Genomic DNA, 20359 nt, shown 5'->3' with positions numbered 1-20359 from the left:
TACATATTATATACTGTATAGGTGTTTATTTTGTACCTAGGACAATGGAGAATTAAGAGTCACAAGGAGCCACGGTGGGAGTCTAACCCAATTTCCCAGACTGCTATACTAACCACTAGGCTACTCCTCCACTCCAAATTGATAGGCAACCTACAACCCCTCAGCTACCTCACTGACAAAGGCCCCCTTCAAGATCAGGGCCAACAAAGCCCAATGAACATTTCCCTGTGGGCTAATCATGAGGGCAAGGAGGTTCAAAACCCTCCTGGCTCTGTCACGCAAGGACAATGGCCAGAATCCCATGAGCTTCTAGCCCTAGAACTCAATCTCATTGGATGCAAGCCAAACTGTACCCTGAGAAGTCAAGCCTATCCTACCAAAACGTACAGCACCAACCCAATCTTACTGTCTACTGGACATAGAATACTGAAAATTTATAGTTTTCACCAGTCCTTGTTCCAGTGACCTTACTGGTATAGTTTGAAATCTCTGCCTCAATCTGCTCGTAGGAAGATGTAGGCTGGTTTAGCAGGATGTAAAGAGAAGAGGTTTCCTAAATAGCAATTTAAGTGGTTGTTCTAAATCAAACAATCTACTCTGTACAAAGTTCAAGCTCTCATGCAATACATCTGAGGCACAGGATTATTCACTGCAGTTGCTAGGTTGACTGGAAAGGGAAGAAAGAACCACAGATAGTTCTGAGAAAATTCATGACACCTCAGTCCTATTTCCAATTGAGCTGAAAATTCCAAGGATAAAAAGAAAATGACAGATCAAGAAATAAGAACAGCCATCCTAACTTTAAAAAAAAAAAAAACAACCAACAAGTCATACACACCTCTCAAATCCTGAAATGTAACCCCCCCCCCAAGAAGGGCTAGCCGTACCATCCGACACATTAGGAACAGGGAAGAAAGGAAAGGGGGCTATTTGCGCTACCACAGCTGGCAAAGAAACAGATCAACAGCAGTAGCAACCTTTCAGCACCCATCTACATGTGCTCAATGACTTGTTATATATATCTTGTCCCCTCCAATTAGAGAAGGCATCCCCCAACAGATCATGAGCAAATGTTGTGCTCAAAGATCCACTTCTGCACTGATTTACTTTTGCATGAAGATTCAGTTGAGGTAGGGCAATGCCATATTTCTAGGGGGAAGGGGATGAAAGAAGGGGAAATGCTGAGTCCTTGAGCCGCCTGTGGGAGGCAGTGAGGGAGTAGGGTTTTGAGCCACCAAAGGCAAGGAAGCTACAGCTGAAGATACTCCTTGGGTGTGAGGTACAGGGCTGGCCCAGCCCAAGAGTAAGTACCATTCATAAATAACATATATAACAAAACTACCTTCAATTTATCAGGTGAAGTGTATGGAGCTTCAGGTGCATATATTCTGAAAATATCTGCTAGGCAACATGCTACCAACAAGCGTACATCTTTATCAGGATGTTTAAGAAAAAAATCTGAAGCAAGATGTAAAGCAAGATTTAGATACAGCTCCTTTTCTTCTTCAGAGTCTTGGTCCATATCCATAAAGGTTTTTACAACCATCTGAAAATTTAAAAAAAATATTTTAAAAACATACATAAGTATTTGATTCAGTTGACTAGCTTTACACACACATTATGTATTTCACATTGTCACCATTTATTTTTTATAAAATTATTTTAAATACTTAAAGAACCAAGTAATTAAAAAATATTCATGAAGTGCTCAGACCAGCAACCAATAATGTTTAGTGATTAAACACTGCAGTGATTGCCATCAAGACCATCATAGCCTTCAGTCTTGAGCGCCCTGAAGACATTTAGCAGAACACATTCGTAATGTAATATGAATCACGCTGTCACTTATCACACATTATATCACAGTTTCCAATAAAATTTTATAACACTATACAGTAAGATTTAGCATACACACCCACAAACTTCTCCAGTTTCAAAAGAAGGAATTTACCTGAGTTCTTCTAAAATGACTTATAAAAACAATGCAATATGAATTTTCTATAATGGTAATTTTCAAAGCAGACTGATATCTCAAAATGGCCAAAATATTCCAATTGTTTTCAGGATATCCACAATAAATATGCATGAGATAGATTTGCATCTCAAGGAGGCAGTGCATGGAAATTCATCTCATATATATTCATTGTGGATATCCTGAAAACCTGACCTGGCTCCGGCTCTCGAGGACCAGAATTGCTTACCCCTAACCTAGCATATGGAATCCAGAAGGGACGTAACAGAATGACCATTATTGCACAAGGTATTTGAGGTGTAGTAGCACCAAAGAGCAATACAAAGGAATAACAACAATTCTCATTTTTGTTCTCTAACCCTTTCCTAACCATTTCTAACATTCTATTTGCTTTCTTGGCCACTGCTGCACACTGTGGATTTATTTTTCCATTTATTTTATTAGAATTCGCGGGAGCCAGTAAAAAAGCCGCTCAGCGCCGAGAAGAAAAACGCCAGATCACGCCGCTGCTCATGCCGCTGACATGAACAAAGTGGATCCACACAGCCAATTAGCAGCGGGGCAGGAGTTCAGAAAGCTTGCTCCTGCCCACTGCACCTCCACCAGAGATCGGCAGAGGTATGATAGGGCAGGGAGGAGGAAGGGGGGCAGAGTCTTGCGGCGGCGGCCTTAAAAAATTCTGGGAGGTAGCATTGACCTGAATATAAACCAGGACCTCAATTTTTGGGCCAATTTTTTGGCCCCAAAATCCCGGTTTATATTAGAGTATATACGGTACTTCACAATTGCTTACATTAAATGTCATCTGCTAGTTTAATGCTCAGTCTCCCAGTCTTTCAAGGGGCCAACATTTCACCTTGTGGCTTCCTTTGGTGCAATGTGCTCAACTTTCAATCATGTTTGAATTGAACCAGGAGCAAGTCTTAATATCTTAAATCGGGACCAATTTAAAAAAAAAAAAAAAGTGAGACGCCCTTAAAGATCATCATATTTTGATTAGCTCTAGAGATCTGAAGTGCTTTTCCTCTCTGTTCTATTAAAAGTTGATACTAAGAGAGATTGTTACTAGATATTTTCAACACTTGTCCATTTTTTTGCGTGGTACATATTGGCGTGCAAAGGTGTTTTCATAGTGAATATGTAAGTGAAATATAAAAGCATTTCAGCGACTGTCTTGCAGGGACAGGAAGGGGTGGGGTGAGAAACAGGGAAATATGGATAAGTGATCAGAGGGTGACAAAGCAATATATATTTTAGTTGCTTTCAAGTTTCACTTACATATTCGGACATTTGCTAACATTTGTTCATTTCTGACCTGAAGGTGGTATTGCCTTCAAAAGCTAGTCAAAAAAGTGTATTAAGTTAATCCAATAAAATATAAGGTATATTTTCTGTTTTTGTAATAGAAATTAAAAAAATAGAGAAAGCAAAGATTAATACAGTGAGGTCACTGGTAAAACTCAGTTGTTCCTCTACCTCCATCTGTTGGAGAACAGCATAGCTAGATGTTAAGGACTAGGGGAAATAAATAGAAGTGGGGGTAAATACTTTTCACATCACTGTAAATTTATGTCACTGTATGCAAAGCTTTAGTTAGGTGCTATTGACTGATGTTTGAGTCCTGAAATTACAGATCTAAACAGAAATCGGTTTTGTAAGGTCCTCCAGCATCATCCCCATGGTTGTTTTCAATGGTCCAGCCATCTGACTGCATGTCGCCCTCTTCGACTGGTTCCTTTGATCTTCCCAAAGATGATGTCCTCCTCAAGTGATCTTTCTTCAGATTGTGTGACCAAAATAAGACATTCGTAACTTCATCATTTGGGCTTCGAGTGACATAGCCAATCTGATCCAATCCAGAATCAATTTGTTAGTTCTTCTGGTGGTCCTTGGCATCCATTAAGTACTTCTCCAGCACCAAAGCTCAAATTTGTCAATCTTTTTTCCATAGTGTCCAGCTTTCACATTCATATTACGGATCCGAATTACAGATAAGCTTTATTCTTTCAGAAATGCCCTCCTATTTAGCAGATAACACATGTAGAAAGTGAAAACTACATAAAAAAGTATATCATGCATAACATCTATTAAGCAAAGTCATTGGCATTTCATTCTTCCAAGCAGATACAATTTCTAAATTAAATCTGCTGCTCACTAACCTTTAATCGCCTGACCATTTCTTCTTTGGATATTTTATCAGAGATTTCCTTGACTCCTGGAGGGTATGTAATTTTTCCATCATTTGCTTTTGACTTAGAATGAGCCATGATTGCTAGATATTTTCTTTAACCCTGGAGAACAAGGAAGACATGTTACATATATATTCCTACAAAATCAAACAATTTGACCATGTGGTCCACAAGTATCTTCCACTAAATTAAAAAAACAAAAACTGGCATTAAAATCAGAACTGTAAGGCCTACTTATTTTGTTGTTTTGGTGGGGGGGTTTTAGGGTGAAAAGCCTCAGAATATGGAGTTGTGTACCCAATACAGGTTTTAACGTGAATAAATTCATTGGCTCTTGTTCATGTCACAGGCAAAATCCCATAGGTTCCTTTTGTTTATTTTTATCTTCTGTAAAAACCTATTATCTATGTTTTTTTCTAATTATAGCAAGTACCCACTCTTTAACTTTATGGTATACTGTATACTTTTAGCCTTAATGACTATTCATAGAATCGGCAAAAATTATCTTTAAAGCGCTGATATTAAATTCCATTCTGTGCAAGCAATCAAAACAAATTGTAGTACTTATCTCAAAGAATCTTGTCTTCTTCCATCTCATGAGCTTTTCAATTTATTAAAGTGCATTCCTCAACTACTTAGCAAGAGTAAATGCGTTCCCGTGAAACACAGGCCGCGTCGGTTAGTGAAACGAAGCAACGATTATTGCTAAACAGGACTACACTTCAATAAATTAAGAAGCTCAAGAAGCCAAGATTCCTTGAGATAAGCAATTGTTTTGATTGCCAACAATGGAATGATTGCCTACAAACAATGGAATTTAATATTAGAACTTTAAATATAATTTTTGACGATTCTGTGCACTATGAATAGTCTGCAAGGCTAAAAGTATACAGTAGAGTACGTCATAAAAAAGTTAAATGGTGGGTACTTACTAGAGAATGACAAGGGAAAATTTTTCCCCATCCCAGCAAGTTCTTTTCCTGTCCCTGCCCCATTCCTGCAAACTCCGCCCTCACCTGCATAAGCCTCAAACACTTTAAAATCATAAGTGTTCGAGGCTTGTGCAGTTAAGACAGAGCTAGCAGGAATGGGGCAGGGATAGAGGCAGTGACAAAACTCACAGGAGCAGGGAAATTGAATTCCTGCGGAGGACGGTGAAAATTTTGTCTCCGTGTCATTCTCTAGTACTTGCTATAATTAGAAAAAACATACTGTTAGATAATAGGTTTTTAAGAAAAACCAAAAAAAGAGAATAAAAATAAACAAAAGGAACCTATGGGGTTTTTACTGTGACATGAGCAGGAGTCAGTGAATTTATTCACGTTAAAACCTGAATTGGGTACACAGCTCTATATTCTGAGGTTTTACACCCTAAAAAAAAATAAATAACAAAATAAGCAGGCCTTACAGTTCTACGATTTAATGTCAGTGGGTTGGGGGTTTTTTAATTTAGTGGAACATATATATTCATCAGCAGAGAAAGCAGTGGGAATTGACAATGAATAATCCACAAGAAGCCAGTGGTATGAGTTAAAGCCTTGTTTATTTTAATCTAGGATGTACAGTAACATGGACCCGACACGGTACTGTGTTTCAGTGAGCATAAGCGCTGAACATAACAAAAGCTCTCTCCCGCCAACAGGGAACACACTGTACTCACCAACCACCCCTAGTAGAAGAGGTCCTTGGTATCTCTGCCAGGTTTTGTTGGGGGGGGTTAATGGGGGGAGGTTGTGAGGCAGCCCAAGAGGCAGGAATGGCAGGGGGAGGAGGGGATAACAACCTAGATCCCCCATGGCACCTGTTAAGCCTAAGCCCCTCCCAAGCTACAACCAAACTAGGTAACTACAAAGGGATCCTGTCTTTTAGCAAAAATCCAGGAGAATGGGGAAGGCCATCTATCTGCCTACTGGAGATAAGAGTATACTGGAGAAGTAAGGAGTATGCCATCTGAGGTGATTAAGAGACAGAGAACACCAAAGCTGACCCATCTACTGGTGGATGGACTTGCAGTAACCCATGCATCTGGATTAGTCTGCTGCTGGTGACAGGGAAGATAGATATTTTTTCAAAAAGTCACTAGCTGTCTGCACCTCTGGTTGTCTACGTCCCTCGCCCTCCTCTCAATCCAACATCCCTGCTCCCAACTAAAAGAAATCCTTGGTGTCTAATAGCTCTCTCACACACACCTTCAATATAAGCCCCCTCCCAGTACCTCCTCTGACCCCTCAGCTCTCTAGACCCCAGGGGTGTAGCCAGACATGCAATTTTGGGAGGACCAGAGTCCACTGTGTGGGTACAAGTACCACATTCCCCCTTCTTTCTCTCCCTACCCCCAGGCACTTGGTGGTCTCAACTCCATTCCCCCAACCCCTGGTACCTTTTAAGTCTTTCAGTTCTTCACTGGAAGAGAACAGAGTCATACCCCATGCTTGTGCTGGCCTTTAGCCTTCCCTCTGACACAACTTCTTGGTCCTATGAACAAGAAGTTGCATTAGAAGGAAGATTCAAAAGCGACATGATCAGTGTGTATGTTACTGCTCACTGCCAGTGAAGAACTAGAGGACTTAAAGGTACCAGGGATTGAGGGAATAGAGTTGAGATCCCTAATTGTCTGGGGGCAGGGACAGATACTCGACGTCTTCAGCTGGTAGTTCTTGGGTACCCCTGCCAACCACATCTCAGCTGTGCTGCTGGGTGGGCCCGTACCTACCCAGATCCACTGATGGCTAAGCTATTGCTAGACCCCCTCCTCCCAGGGTTTACCCCGAAAAAATAAATACCCACATCTTTGATTTTTTTTTTTTTAATGTCAAAGGCAGAGAGAAGAGGCCATTAGAATAGCAATAATTTTTTTAAGGGGGAGGGGGTTATTTGTCACTTCCAGGAGGGGACTAGAAGGCCCAGGAAGGAGACTTTATTAGCTTGTCTGCCGTGATACAGAGTGCATAAGAGTTACCACACTGGGACAGACCAAAGGTCAATCAAGCCCAGTATCCTGTTTCCAACAGTGACCAACCCAGCTTACAAAACACCCAAGACTATAGACTTCTTTTAGGATGTTCAAAAACTTTTTTTTTTCTTTTAACTCTGCTAAGCCAACTGCTTTCACCACATTCTCCAGCAATGAATTCCAGAGTTTGTGTGTTGAGTTAAGAAATAGGGGCATCCGCTGAAAATCAGGGGAGGGAAGTTTCATGGCGACTCCAGGAAGTACTTCTTCACCGAAAGAGTGGTGGATCATTGGAACAGACTCCCAATCCAGGTGATAAAGGCCAGCAGCGTGACGGATTTTAAGAAAAAATGGGACCTTTAAGGGAGTAAATTCAGGGGGGGGGATACTTGGAATGGGCAGACTTGGTGGGCTATAGCCCTTTTCTGCCGCTTTTTTCTATGTTTCTATGTTTTAAATTAGCGATTGTGCCCTGATACTGAGACATTCTAAAGGGAACATAGCACAGTCACAACTTGAGAATTTATCACCAGGTCTGAAACAGGGCTAAGGGGCATTGCAAGGAAGCTACTAAGATGTAGATACCCTGCATACCATATATTTTAATATACTGTGTACTTAGATAATTGGAATATGAAACTAGCCGACATATTCATTACATTTTCTGTCTTGTTTTATATTTCTGCTGTCATCAATATAATTGATCACTGTTCTGAGGGTGGGGGAGGGAGTTAATGCAGGATAATCTAAAAATGGATGACAAGGGATATATTATTATATTCTGTTTATTGTATTTTTTGTGAAGTCATCAATAAAAACTGTTGGGGACATTAATGTACTGTGTACTTATGTCTGTCTACTGGATGAGCAAAGTCTCATTCAGAATCTGTTACTGTATCATTCACCCGTAAACACATGTAACTTTTGTTAACTGTGCACTGACACCTGTGGTCATTTTATGCACTGCTCCCCCCTCCCCCAGAAAAGATGCACATTCAATTAATTCTCTCTTTAAAATTTTGTTAACATCACAAAAAAAGTACTTGTGGGTATGAGCAAACTGCTGACAGCATGGCTGCCAGGTTGCTTAAAATCAATTCAAAAAGTTTAGATTCTCATCAGCTTAGAAACCTACTTCACCTCACAAAGCCACATGAACCATCTATGCAACTACACTATCTGTAATGAAAGTCAAAAATACAAAACTTATTTCTATACCCAGACAAAACCTGATTTTTCATGTACTAACAAAATTGCTTTAGATAATTCAAGAGGCAAGTTTTAAAAAGTATCCTTATTTAACCAAGAATAAATATTAAGTAAAATCATTATGTGCTTACAGCAGTGTTTCACAAACCTTTATCCAATGAGAACCCATTTCAAGGATGAAAATTCATATGAACCCAGATGATAAAATTACCGGTAAGCAAAATACCAGTCATGACCTTCCCCTTCTCCCTCCACTCTTCTAAAGAGGGAAGGCAGCAGCAATAATGGCAGCAGCTCACATTCCAATATTCTGCATGGTTTTCCAGCCTTCAAAAGGAGAAGTCTACCCCAGGAGAGGAGGTGGGAGCTTATAAATGTTCACTGGCTCACAGGTCCAGTGCCGACTGCCACTACTGGTCACAGGTGAAAGTGGAACTCTAGGAGAGGGCACAATCGTGCGGTTTTATAATGTTAGTTTATGCAGGTGGCATTCAAATTTTATATACTTTAGATTCATATTCTGATATTACATTGCTAAATGAGAATCTTGTTTATATCACAAACTGGTTATCCAAAATAAACTGAATTCAGAAAAGTCAACATCTAAAATATTTACTCCATTTGAATAGTTAAATCCATCAGTACAGGTTCAATTAGCTGACATTAAAATTCCTTATGTTACATCCACAAAAATCTTAGGAGTAATTTTGGATTCTAAATTGTCTTATTTGCAGATTTCACATGTAGTTAATGATCATTTTTTCAGAGTATACCTTATTAGATCAATTCATTCATAATGAAGTAGTGCTGCCCAGTTCACTTATTCACTTCAGGTGAATTGATTCGAATCGATTTAAATAAAAAAAATAAAAAAAAATAAAAAAAATTGGCTTCCCAATTCGGACCCTCTCACCTCGCCCCCTAAAGCAGGAGCGGCAGCGCTGCTCTTGCTGGCCGCTAACGCACCTGTTTTAGAGGGCGAAGAGAGAGGGTCAGTCGAGAAGTGCTGCTTCCTGCTTCCCTCCTGGCCTCCCCGAAGGACTGCCCCCCCCCCCACTGAAAGACTGCGCAGCCCCCCCCCCCGGAAGGCCTCAGTGTTCCCCCTTGCCTCCCCGAACCGTTTATCTTACAGCTTTAGCTGAAGATCGCAGTTACAGCTCTTTGCACTGCAGTGCTTTGAGCTGTTTCCTCTGTTGCGGTCCCGTCCCTCCTCTGACATCAGAGGAGGGGCGGGACCCCAGCAGAGGAAACAGCTCAAAGCACTGCAGTGCAAAGAGCTGTAACTGCGATCTTCGGCTGAAGCTGTAAGATAAACGGTTCGGGGAGGCCAGGGTGAACACGGAGGCCTTCCCGGGGGGGGCAGTCCTTAGGGGGATGCAGGTCTTCAAGGGGGGAACAGGCCTTTAAGGGGGGGGGGGACAGGCCAGGGATGATGGCATAGGCTTTCAGGGAGGATAGGCAGGCCTTCAAGGGGGGGACAGACCTTCAGGGATGGGGGTACAGGCCTTCAGGGGGGCCCTGGTGTAGAAGTACACGGAGGGAGGGAAGGGGGGGTTCAAAGAGATGTGCATATGCCAGACTTTGGGGGGGAAGAAATAATGGGTCTAAAAATAGAGGAGAGGGAGAGAGATGATGGACAATGGGATTTAGGGAGGGAAGGAACAGAAAGGGAGAGAAGCTGGACACAAGGGATAGTGTGGAGGGGGGATATAGATACTGGATAGGAGGGTAGCTGGGAAAAGAAAGGGAGAGATGGTGGACCCTGGGGTGGTGGGGAAGGAGGGAGAGCTGCTGGATGAAAGGGTAGTTAAGAAAAGGTGGATCTGTAGATGGAGACAAAAAAAAGAAAGATGCCATACCTCCGAAGGAGGGAAGGGACACGGAAGGGGAGGACAGAGATGGAAGATGGATGGTTAGCAGGGAGAAAGAAGAAAGAAGGAGACCCTGGCATGCAAGTTATCAGAAGACAACCAGAGCCTAGGACCAACAAGATTTGTATAATGACCAGACAACAAAAGGTAGAAAAACTAATTTTATTTTCCATTTTGTAATTACAATATGTCAGATTTGAAACGTGTATCCTGCCAGAGCTGGTGTTAGACCGCAAACGTGAGCTAGGATTTAACAGAGAGAGGAAAAGTATTTTTTGTTTGTTTATACCACAGCACCAGTGTTTAGGAGAAGGGAAATGGGGTGAAGAGGCTATAAAATAAACCCACCAGGATGTTTGAAAAAAACACCCAATTGGGCAGGAAAATCGAATCAAATCGAAAAACCAATTCAATAGGCTGAATCGAATCGAAATTTTTTTTTTCCCCGAATCGGGCAGCACTATAATGAAGGGAATAGACTTAGTAGATAAAGGCAGGTTGTTCACACTCTCCAAGGTAAGGAGAACGAGAGGGCACTCTCTAAAGATAAAAGGGGATAGATTCCGTACAAACGTAAGGAAGTTCTTTTTCACCCAGAGTGTGGTGGAAAACTGGAACGCTTTTCTGAAGGCTGTCATAGGGGAAAACACCCTCCAGGGATTCAAGACAAAGTTAGTCAAGTTACTGCTAGACTAGAACATATGTAGGTAAGGCTAGACTCAGTTAGGGCTCTGATCCTTTACCTAAGGGCCACCGCGGGAGAAGACTGCTAGGCACGATGGACCACTGGTCTGACCCAGCAGCGGCAATTCTTATGTTCTTTACTGAAGCTTTGAATATACCAATACACTCACTAGTGATTCAACAACTCGATTATTGTAATTCACTTTACATAGATATATGACAAAAGGTCATTTGTAGACTTCAAGTTATTCAAAATATGGCCATTCGATTGATTTATAATTTTAAGAAAATTTGATCATATTACCCCTTCTTTAAAAAAACATAAGAATAACCTTTCTGGGTCAGATCAATGGTCTATCAAGCCAAGTAGCCCATTCTCTCCGTGCCCAATCCAGGTCCCTAGTACCTGGCCAAAACCCAAGGAGTAGCAACATTCCATGCTACCAATCCAGGGCAAGCAGTAGCTTCCCCCATGTCTTTCTCAATAACAGACTATGGACTTTTCCTCCAGGAAATTGTCCAAACCTTTCTTAAAACCAGCACACTAGTTACCTATAAAATCATCAAATTAGTTATAAGATTATTTTATTGATTTTTATAACTTCAAAACACAGAAGAACTTCTTTATCTTGCATTTACTGAGACCATATTTACCATTAAGATCTTAGATCTGCTAATCAAAATTGCCTTAAAGTTCCAACTTATCAAGAAATTGTTCATTAACATGTTAAAACTGCTACCAATGGCCCCAAGTTATGGAATGCGCTGCCTTGATGGCGACAAGACAAATCATTAATCAATTTCCATAAGTATAAGAAACATGCATAATTCTATAAATCAAGAATGAAGCGAATGCGAAACATTACTCCAAACACATTACAAAGGCAAAAAATTCTGCAGCTCTATTCTCAATTGTCAAATCTCTAACATCAAGACAAAGCAATTAATCAATATCTTAATCGATTAACCACAGCACAAAAACTTGCGTCATACTTGCCGATAAGATCCAAAAAAATCCGTGATAATCTTTTGCTACAGATCCAAGTAAATCATACAAACTTCTGCCCTGATTCTGACAACCAATCTACGTTTCTAAATGCTCATGTTTTGCCCTTCCAACTTTTCCCAAAATTCAAAAAGTAATACACAATGAATATCAGAGGGACCCACTCTGAGATAATCCCACCATTTATCTTGAAATGTTTTCTCAGTATTTAGAGTTCATATACTCGACGTCGTAAAAACTAATTTATTAAAAGGAACTGTGCCAAAATCGTGGAAACATGCTACTATAATACCTGCTATCAAAGATTTCAAAAGTAAGCCCTTCATAAGAGTCCAATTACCATCCGATAGCAAATATCCCTTTTTTGGCCAAACTAACAGGAAATAAAAAGAGTTCTCTCTCAAGTATCTGAATTCATTTAAAAAAAAAAAACCAAAAAAAAAAAAAACCCCACACAAGCCCTTCAACCCAATCAAACTGGATTCAGACAACACCACTCAACGGAGCTCTCATTGATTGGATTAACCACAAACGTTCTCCTCCAGCTCGATCACCACAAATCTGTGGCTCTTATCTCCCTGGATCTATCCACAGCATTTGACACAATAGATCATAAACTACTTCTTCAGCACATGTATGATATAGGAATTCTAGATCAAATCTTGGATTGGTTCACTTCTTACTTCTTGGACAGAACCTCTACAGCTATCTTTAACGAGACTTCCTCTAACTCCATTTCTAATAAGTTTGGCATTCCCCAGGACTCCATTCTATCACCGTTACTGTTTAACATTTTTTTGGCTCCCCTCTTGATGCAGGGACAGTCCATAGAGTTCACCATATTTGCATATGCCGATGATATCCAGAAGATATATCCCTCAATCAAAAGCTTGAAAAAAAATACATAACTGGCTTGTCACTAATATGTTAGCCCTAAATATCAGTAAGACAAAGGTTATGATCTTTCCAGTAAGAGAGGGCCAATCCTTATCTGCCCCAATCTCATTTTCATCAATTCCCCTGCAAACAGTCCTACACTCAAATTTCTAGGTGTCACGTTTGATGCAAAACTAACTTACCACAGCCAAATTAGCACAGTAGTCCAAAGCTGTTTTCAAAGACTAAGCATGATACGTTCACTTTACAAATTACTTGACCCAGCATCCATTAATATCTTAATTAATTCATTGATAATTTCGCACCTGGATTACTGTAATTCCCTCTATAAAAGCATAACCGAAAAGGAAATAAAACGTTTGCAGATCGTGCAAAATAACGCAATCAAAGTTATAGTCAATGTTAAAAAATATGACCATGTCACGCCACTGCTCATTAAGGCTCACTGGCTTCCTATCAAACACAGAATAGCATAAAATCCTCTTACTAACATTCAAAATCCGTTCCACCAATTCCCCAGATTTTTTTAATAGATTGCTTATTCCATACACCCCCCAAAGGTCCGTCCGTTCCAGATCTCAAAACCTCCTTGCCATTCCTTCCCTGAGACACATTAATACAATGCGCTCAAACATTTTCTCGATTACAGCTCCTACACTCTGGAATGCCACACTGAATTACCTAAGAGAAGACACGTCAGTATCTGACTTTAAGTCCAAATTAAAAATTTACTTGTTTAAAGACACTTTTAATGTTTAAATGTCCTGTTAAGGACATGACCTTCTTGAACTTTATTGATTTACCTGTCACCAGCTCCCTAGTGTTCTTTCCACTTGTGCTTTCTATTTTAAATAATGTAGTTCTACCAATTCCCTCTTGTTTCAGTTTGTCCATTTGTTTTGTCAATTCAAGTATGACAAACCACAACTTGTATTTTGTATTTTTAAATATATGTACTTTTTGATGTACACTGCCTTGAAATCTGATTTGGCGATATAACAAAATTTTAATAAACTTGAAACATTATCTCTTAGATTGAGTTCTACTTCTGTTTGCAGATGCATACAAGACATGATAAACAGCACAGGAGTCTTGTAAAATATAATTGTGTTTACCTCATTTTTCTTTACTATAAAAATTATTGTTCACCTTTAAACCTTAAAATTATTCTATATGTGATTGTTTGAATGTATTTATTTTGTTTATTAGCTTTTAGAATGTAAGCCGACAAGACGGAATATCCATGGTGCAGGATATAAGATTTTAATAAACTTGGAAACTATGATACCACTTGTAATTTATTAGAGTGAGGCTATAAGACAGTGAACCACTATCTTATAACCTCACTAATAAATTACATAAATTAAGAGACAAGCTGATTGATGCCTGGAAGAGATTTTAATAACACAGTGAAATGTGAAAACAGCAAAACACTGCATGAAGTAGATATGGCTATAGTAATGAACACTTAAAAGACAAAGTGAGAGAATTGAAATACATATGGGATAAACAAAGGGTCTTTAAATGCAAAAAAAATCAGAAGTCCATCCAGAACTCTTGATTCCATGGTTTCTGTCCCATATATACAAAACAGGGTAGACTTTTAGTCTTTGTCCCAATTATGTAAAGAGATTTGAATGGGATAGTGTGAACTTTGACAGCAACTAAAAAGAACCAATGCAGGTCAAACTTTTACAGTCTGACTAGTGAATAGCAGAAACAGATCAAGAATTACCGTATTTTCACGTAGATAACGCGCACCCGCGTAAAACGCACACACGGGTATAGCGCGCGGAAAACACAAATTTATGTACAGAAATTTTTATATACCGCGCACACCCGTATACCGTGCATGCTGCCCGACTCTCCTTTCGCCTGCCCCGACTCTCCTCTGGCCACCCCGACTCTCCTCTCCCCCTTGAAGTCCTGTCCCCACCCTGAAAGCCTGATGCCCCCCCCCGACATCCGATTCACCCCCCCCCCGCAGGACCGCTCGCACCCCCACCCCGAAGGACCACTCGCACGCACTCCCACCCGCACCCCCACCCTGAAGGACCGCTCGCACCTCCACAGCCTCCCCCCCCCATCATGTAGAAGCTCCTACCGGTGTCCTGCTGCTTTCTCTTAGCGGTCCCAGCCCTTCCGTGAGCCCTGCGCCTGCGCTGCTTCCTCTTCCAGCAGTTCGCCCTTTCTCTAACGTCAATCCCTCTTGCACTGCCGACTCCCCGACATAATCGGGGCAAGAGGGAGCTCAAGCCCTCTTGCCCCAGCCAACCGCGGCACCTCCGACACGATCGGGGCAAGAGGGAGCTCAAGCCCTCTTGCCCCCCCCCCCCCGACACGATCGGGGCAAAAGGGAGCCCAAGCCCTCTTGCCCCGCCGACTCCCCAACTCCCCGACAATATCGGGCCAGGAGGGAGCCCAAACCCTCCTGGCCACGGCGACCCCCTACCCCCACCCCGCACTACATTACGGCAGGAGGGATACCAGGCCCTCCTGCCCTCGACGCAAACCCCCCTCCCCCCAACGACCGCCTCCCCCAGCCGACCCGCGACCCCCCTGGCCGACCCCCACGACACCCCCACCCCCCTTCCCCGTACCTTTGTGTAGTTGGCCGGACAGACGGGAGCCAAACCCGCCTGTCCGGCAGGCAGGCAACGACAGAATGAGGCCGGATTGGCCCATCCGTCCCAAAGCTCCGCCTACTGGTGGGGCCTAAGGCGCCTGGGGCAATCAGAATAGGCCCTGGAGCCTTAGGTCCCTCCTGGGGGCTGGGCCTTGGGCACATGGTCGGGTTGGGCCCATGTGCCTCAGGCCCCGCCCCCAGGAGGGACCTAAGGCTCCAGGGCCTATTCTGATTGGCCCCACCAGTAGGCGGAGCTTTGGGACGGATGGGCCAATCCGGCCTCATTCTGTTGTTGGCTGCCTGACTGTTGGCTCCGGTCTGTCCGGCCAACTACACAAAGGTACGGGGAAGGGGGGTGGGGGAGTCGGGGGAGTCGGCCAGGGGGGTCACGGGTCGGCTGGGGGGGGGCGGGCGGAGGTTCTTGGGGGGGGCGGTCGTTGGGGGGAGGGGGGTTTGCATCAAGGGCAGGAGGGCCTGGGTTCCCTCCTGCCCGTAATGTAGTGCAGGGTGGGGGTAGGGGGTCGCCGTGGCCAGGAGGGTTTGGGCTCCCTCCTGGCCCGATATTGTCGGGGAGTTGGCGGGGCAAGAGGGCTTGGGCTCCCTTTTGCCCCGATCGTGTCGGGGGGGCAAGAGGGCTTGAGCTCCCTCTTGCCCCGATCGTGTCGGGGGTGCCGCCGTTGGCTGGGGCAAGAGGGCTTGAGCTCCCTCTTGCCCCGATCATGTCGGAGGTGCCGCGGTTGGCTGGGGCAAGAGAGCTTGAGCTCCCTCTTGCCCCGATCGTGTCGGGGAGTCGGCAGAGGAAGCAGCAGGCGCAGGGCTCACAGAAGGGCCGGGACCGCCAAGAGGAAGCAGCAGGACACCGGTAGGAGCTTCTACATGATGGGGGGGGGGTCGGGAGGCTGTGGGGATGCGAGCGGTCCTTCAGGGTGGGGGTGCGGGTGGCAGTGCGTGCGAGCGGTCCTTCGGGGTGGGGGTGCGAGCGGTCCTGCAGAGGGGGGGTAAATCAGACGTCGGGGGGGGGGGGAACTATGTAAAAAAAATTTTATATAGCGCGCTCACGCGTATACCGCACAAGGTTATGCACGGTTTGTAAAAACATGTATAACGCGCGCGTTATATGCGTGAAAATACGGTAAGTGTGCATTTTTTAGCATCCATATCACATACTACTATACACTACCAAAAAGACGTGCTTCAAGCTGAGTCGGTCCAGCGAATGGCCACTAGAATGGTCTCCGGACTCAAGAGTCTCCCATACGAGGAAAGACTGGACAAACTGCAGTTCTACACTCTTGAGGAGCGTAGAGAAAGGGGAGACATGATTGAGACGTTTAAGTACATCACAGGTCGTGTCGAGGCGGAAAGCGATATATTCTTCCCCAAGGGACCCTCGGTCACAAGGGGGCACCCGTTCAAACTCAGAGGAGGGAAATTTAATGGTGACACCAGGAAGTATTTCTTTACAGAAAGGGTAGTAGATCACTGGAACAAACTTCCGGTGCAAGTGGTCAAGGCCACCAGTGTACTCGACTTTAAAAATAAATGGGACATCCACGTGGGATCCCTACGGGGGTTGAGCTAAGGAACTGGGTCATTAGCACTCAGACTTGATGGGGTGGGACAGAAGAGTGGGCAGACTTGATGGGCTGTAGCAAGTTTCAAGTTTTTCAAGTTTATTAGGATTTTATATACCACCTATCAAGGTTATCTAAGCGGTTTTTACAATCAGGTACTCAAGCATTTTCCCTATCTGTCCTGGTGGGCTCACAATCTATCTAACGTACCTGGGGCTATGGAGGATTAAGTGACTTGCCCAGGATCACAAGGAGCAGCGTGGGGTTTGAACCCACAACCCCAGGGTGCTGAACCCACAACCCCAGGGTGCTGAGGCTGTAGATCCAACCACTGCGCCACACACTCCTTTTCTGCCGTCATCTTTCTATGTTTCTACTACGAGTATCTAAAGAATGGAGGAGGAAAACACCTTAAGGTTGACAGTGACAAGTAAAATATTGTCAGTTGGGCGTTGGAGGAGATTTTGGGCTATTTGGACGCCAGTTTGGGACAATTTATCCCATAGAGCCTGAAGTGCTCTCCTGAACTTTTGACACTGGAGTGCTTGGGGATGGGTTGGGAGAGGGTGGGGGGTAGTTGCGGTCTGTTTTGGAGTCTTTAAGGTCTGTGCGAAGAACAACGCGATAGACTTTCTTATCACTTGTTTTCTATTTGGGCTCTGTTTCTGAATGTTGTGGTTTGGTTTTGTGTTCAACCATTTCTAAATAAAAAATATTAAAAAAAAAAAATTGTCAGTTAGCCAAATTGTTGGTTTAATCAAATATTGGCAATAAAGGAATGCGAATATGCTGCAACCAAAATTATAAAATCATTCTATTGTGCTCTATTTGTGGCGCTAGAATTTGATCATGACAGACTGTTACCTGCGCTGGCCACCCTATGGGCAAACTAACTAAACGGACCATGCAGGTCTTTATATATTGTCACATACTATGTAATATTACACTCTTTTGGAGATTAAAAGCAGAAAAAAATTACAACTAGAAATCTATCACTAAATGCAACTGACAACAGTACTATGAAATGGATAGATCATAAGCCAAGAAAATACTCCTGAATTAATCTACAAGTTATTTTCTACATATTTCTATGATTTTTCCCAGGTGATCGGAAAATGCAAAAATTCAAAAGAACTCCAGAGAGACATCACACTAACAACACTGGAGTCTAGAATCAACTGCTTTAGTCTCTCAAAACAGGAATGTTTTAACAGGAAAAAAAACCCACAACCCTGCAAGTAAAATGAAGGAAGAACACCATTTACTCAAAATAAAACTGGAAAGGGGGTTTTGTTTTTTGGGTTTTTTGTTGTTGAAGGCCAATACTTAAGTAAATTGGTAAGTTTAATAAATGTGGTTATTACTGCTATTTAAAACAAGGAAAACTGAGCAGGCTAATCTGCTATCATGTCATAGCAAAAGGTAACATCTGGTGACAATACAATCCAAGTAAACAGTTTTACTTCAATCTAGATCTCATTCCAGAAGTTAAACAATTTTAACCTTAACATTAAAAAAAATAAATTTAAAAAAATATCCTTTAGAACAGTGGTTCTCAACCCTGTCCAGGGGACCCCCCAGCCAGCTGGGTTATCAAGATATCCTTAATGAATATGCATGAGAGAGATTTGCATACCTATCACTTCCATTACATGCAAATCTCTCATGTATATTCATTAGGGATATCTTGAAAACCAGACTGACTGGGGGATCCCCAGGACAGGGTTAAGAACCACTGTTTTAGAACAATAAAACTGAATGGAATTACAATATACCTGGGTTTTTTTGGACGTGTGTCTTGCTACAATGTATTCCTATATAAATCTTAGATCTCCCAGCACCAAAACAAGTGATTGAAGGACATACAACATGGGACTTTTAATAGAAATACTGTATTATCTACTTGAAGGAAAATAAAGTGAATAGTCTTCTCAAGTAGATCAACGAAAAGTATAAAGTTTGATTAGACACACAAACTACATCGGCATCCCCCCAAGCCAACCATATATTTCAACCTGAAACTTCACCAATATTCAAAAACACGGTAACAAGACTTTCCTGCTTCAGCCACACCGCGGAAACCTGAGATTGGCAGCATGAAGAGGGGGGAGGAGGGAAAGTGGGTTAACAGCAGAAGGCAATGTCTGTAGCAGAAAGCACTGAAAAAGTGTTACTGCTGCTGGAGAAAAGATGGAGCATTAACAAAGAGATAAAAAGAAACCCAAATATGGCAGCAAACGAAAAACGCCAGGTAGTCACACCTAGGGGGAATAAATATATACATACTGTACGTGTGTGTCCAGAGCATGTGAATGCATCTATACGTTACATGTGAACTATCAGAAATAATCCAAAATTGAGGAACAGGATATATAAAGTAAGCTGTCTCACCATCAGACATAACAGAAAAGCCAGTACAATTATCCACAGAGTCGATAATACTTGGGTAATAATAGTTACATTATAGGCAGAAGGCTATTCCTATATACCACTAAGTGCCAATAAAAGCCGGTGTGTGCACACATCATATACGAAGACCCAACAGTAACAGGGTGAATTTGTACCACACATACAGACAACGTAAGTACGAACACATGTGTACAATGCTTTCATACAACTGCACACACACACAATAATAATCACAATACCGCTATCTGAACACATGCACTCATGCCCAGCAAGTCAGCTCCCTCCAGGAAAACCTATCACACAGTGGCCAACCATTCACATATACACAGCCCGTCCACCCGCAGACCCAAGCGAATAAAAATAGCATGAAGCCGAATACCTGTAGGGACAAAAACTTCAAGCCACAAGAGCAAGGCAGAAAGGCCGCCGCCAGCACCAGGAAACAAGCCCCAAGTGGGAGAGCCCGGCCTCGCCGCCGGCTACTACCTGGAAATGAACAAAAATGGAGACCCTCGCGACGCTTCCCCAGGCAGCTCCGGGGCTGGTCATCCACGCAGCGCTCTCCTTACCTGCACCCGGCCTGCCGTGATTCCCAGTGATCCGAGGCAAGCACTCCCTCCCCCCCTATCCTTGCCGCAGCTCCCTCCCGTTCCTCCTCCTCCTCCTCCAGACGAGCTTCAAAATGGCGCCAATTTGTCTCCGGCAGCTCCAATCCGAGCGCGGAGAGGAAAAGGAGCAGCTAAAGTGCTGTTACAAGGAGTTGCGGCGCCCCCAACCGGGCGGCCGGGGACTAACAAGAAGATAAGGCCTGTTCTGGCTCACGCCTGCCGTATCCTTTTGGGGTTCGCGCTTCCCTGCGGAAATGGCTATGCTTCTTTGTCACTATCGCACTTAGAAAGTAGTGATTATTAAAAAAAGTTACATAGAGCAGCTCGTGCAATAACTAAAGTGAGGAGACGGGAGTTCCCT

The 20359-nt window shown here is 43.0% G+C and overlaps 1 protein-coding gene across 6 annotated transcripts in view; it reads right to left on the bottom strand.

The window, feature by feature from the left end:
* PDS5B (PDS5 cohesin associated factor B) overlaps positions 1-20107 on the bottom strand; it is a 376109-nt gene extending 356002 nt beyond the window's left edge. For 4 of the 6 annotated variants that reach the window (XR_004539863.1, XM_033948532.1, XM_033948533.1 and 1 more), the window contains exons 1-3: positions 19960-20107; positions 4132-4263; positions 1343-1546 (exon numbers count right to left, since the gene is read on the bottom strand). Coding sequence is in view for 5 of the 6 variants with exons in the window: in XM_033948532.1 (XP_033804423.1) it covers positions 1343-1546; positions 4132-4239 (312 nt within the window). In the remaining variant the exon portion in view is untranslated. Of the gene's footprint in view, positions 1-1342; positions 1547-4131; positions 4264-19769; positions 19922-19959 lie in introns of those variants that run through there. The other 2 variants (XM_033948529.1, XM_033948531.1) reach the window with 2 other exon arrangements.
* Positions 20108-20359: the final 252 nt, after the last annotated feature.

Source organism: Geotrypetes seraphini, chromosome 6 (genome assembly GCF_902459505.1).
Source record: "Geotrypetes seraphini chromosome 6, aGeoSer1.1, whole genome shotgun sequence".
In the NCBI taxonomy this organism is placed as follows: Eukaryota; Metazoa; Chordata; class Amphibia; order Gymnophiona; family Dermophiidae; genus Geotrypetes; species Geotrypetes seraphini.
This window is presented reverse-complemented; position numbering and strand designations above follow the sequence as displayed.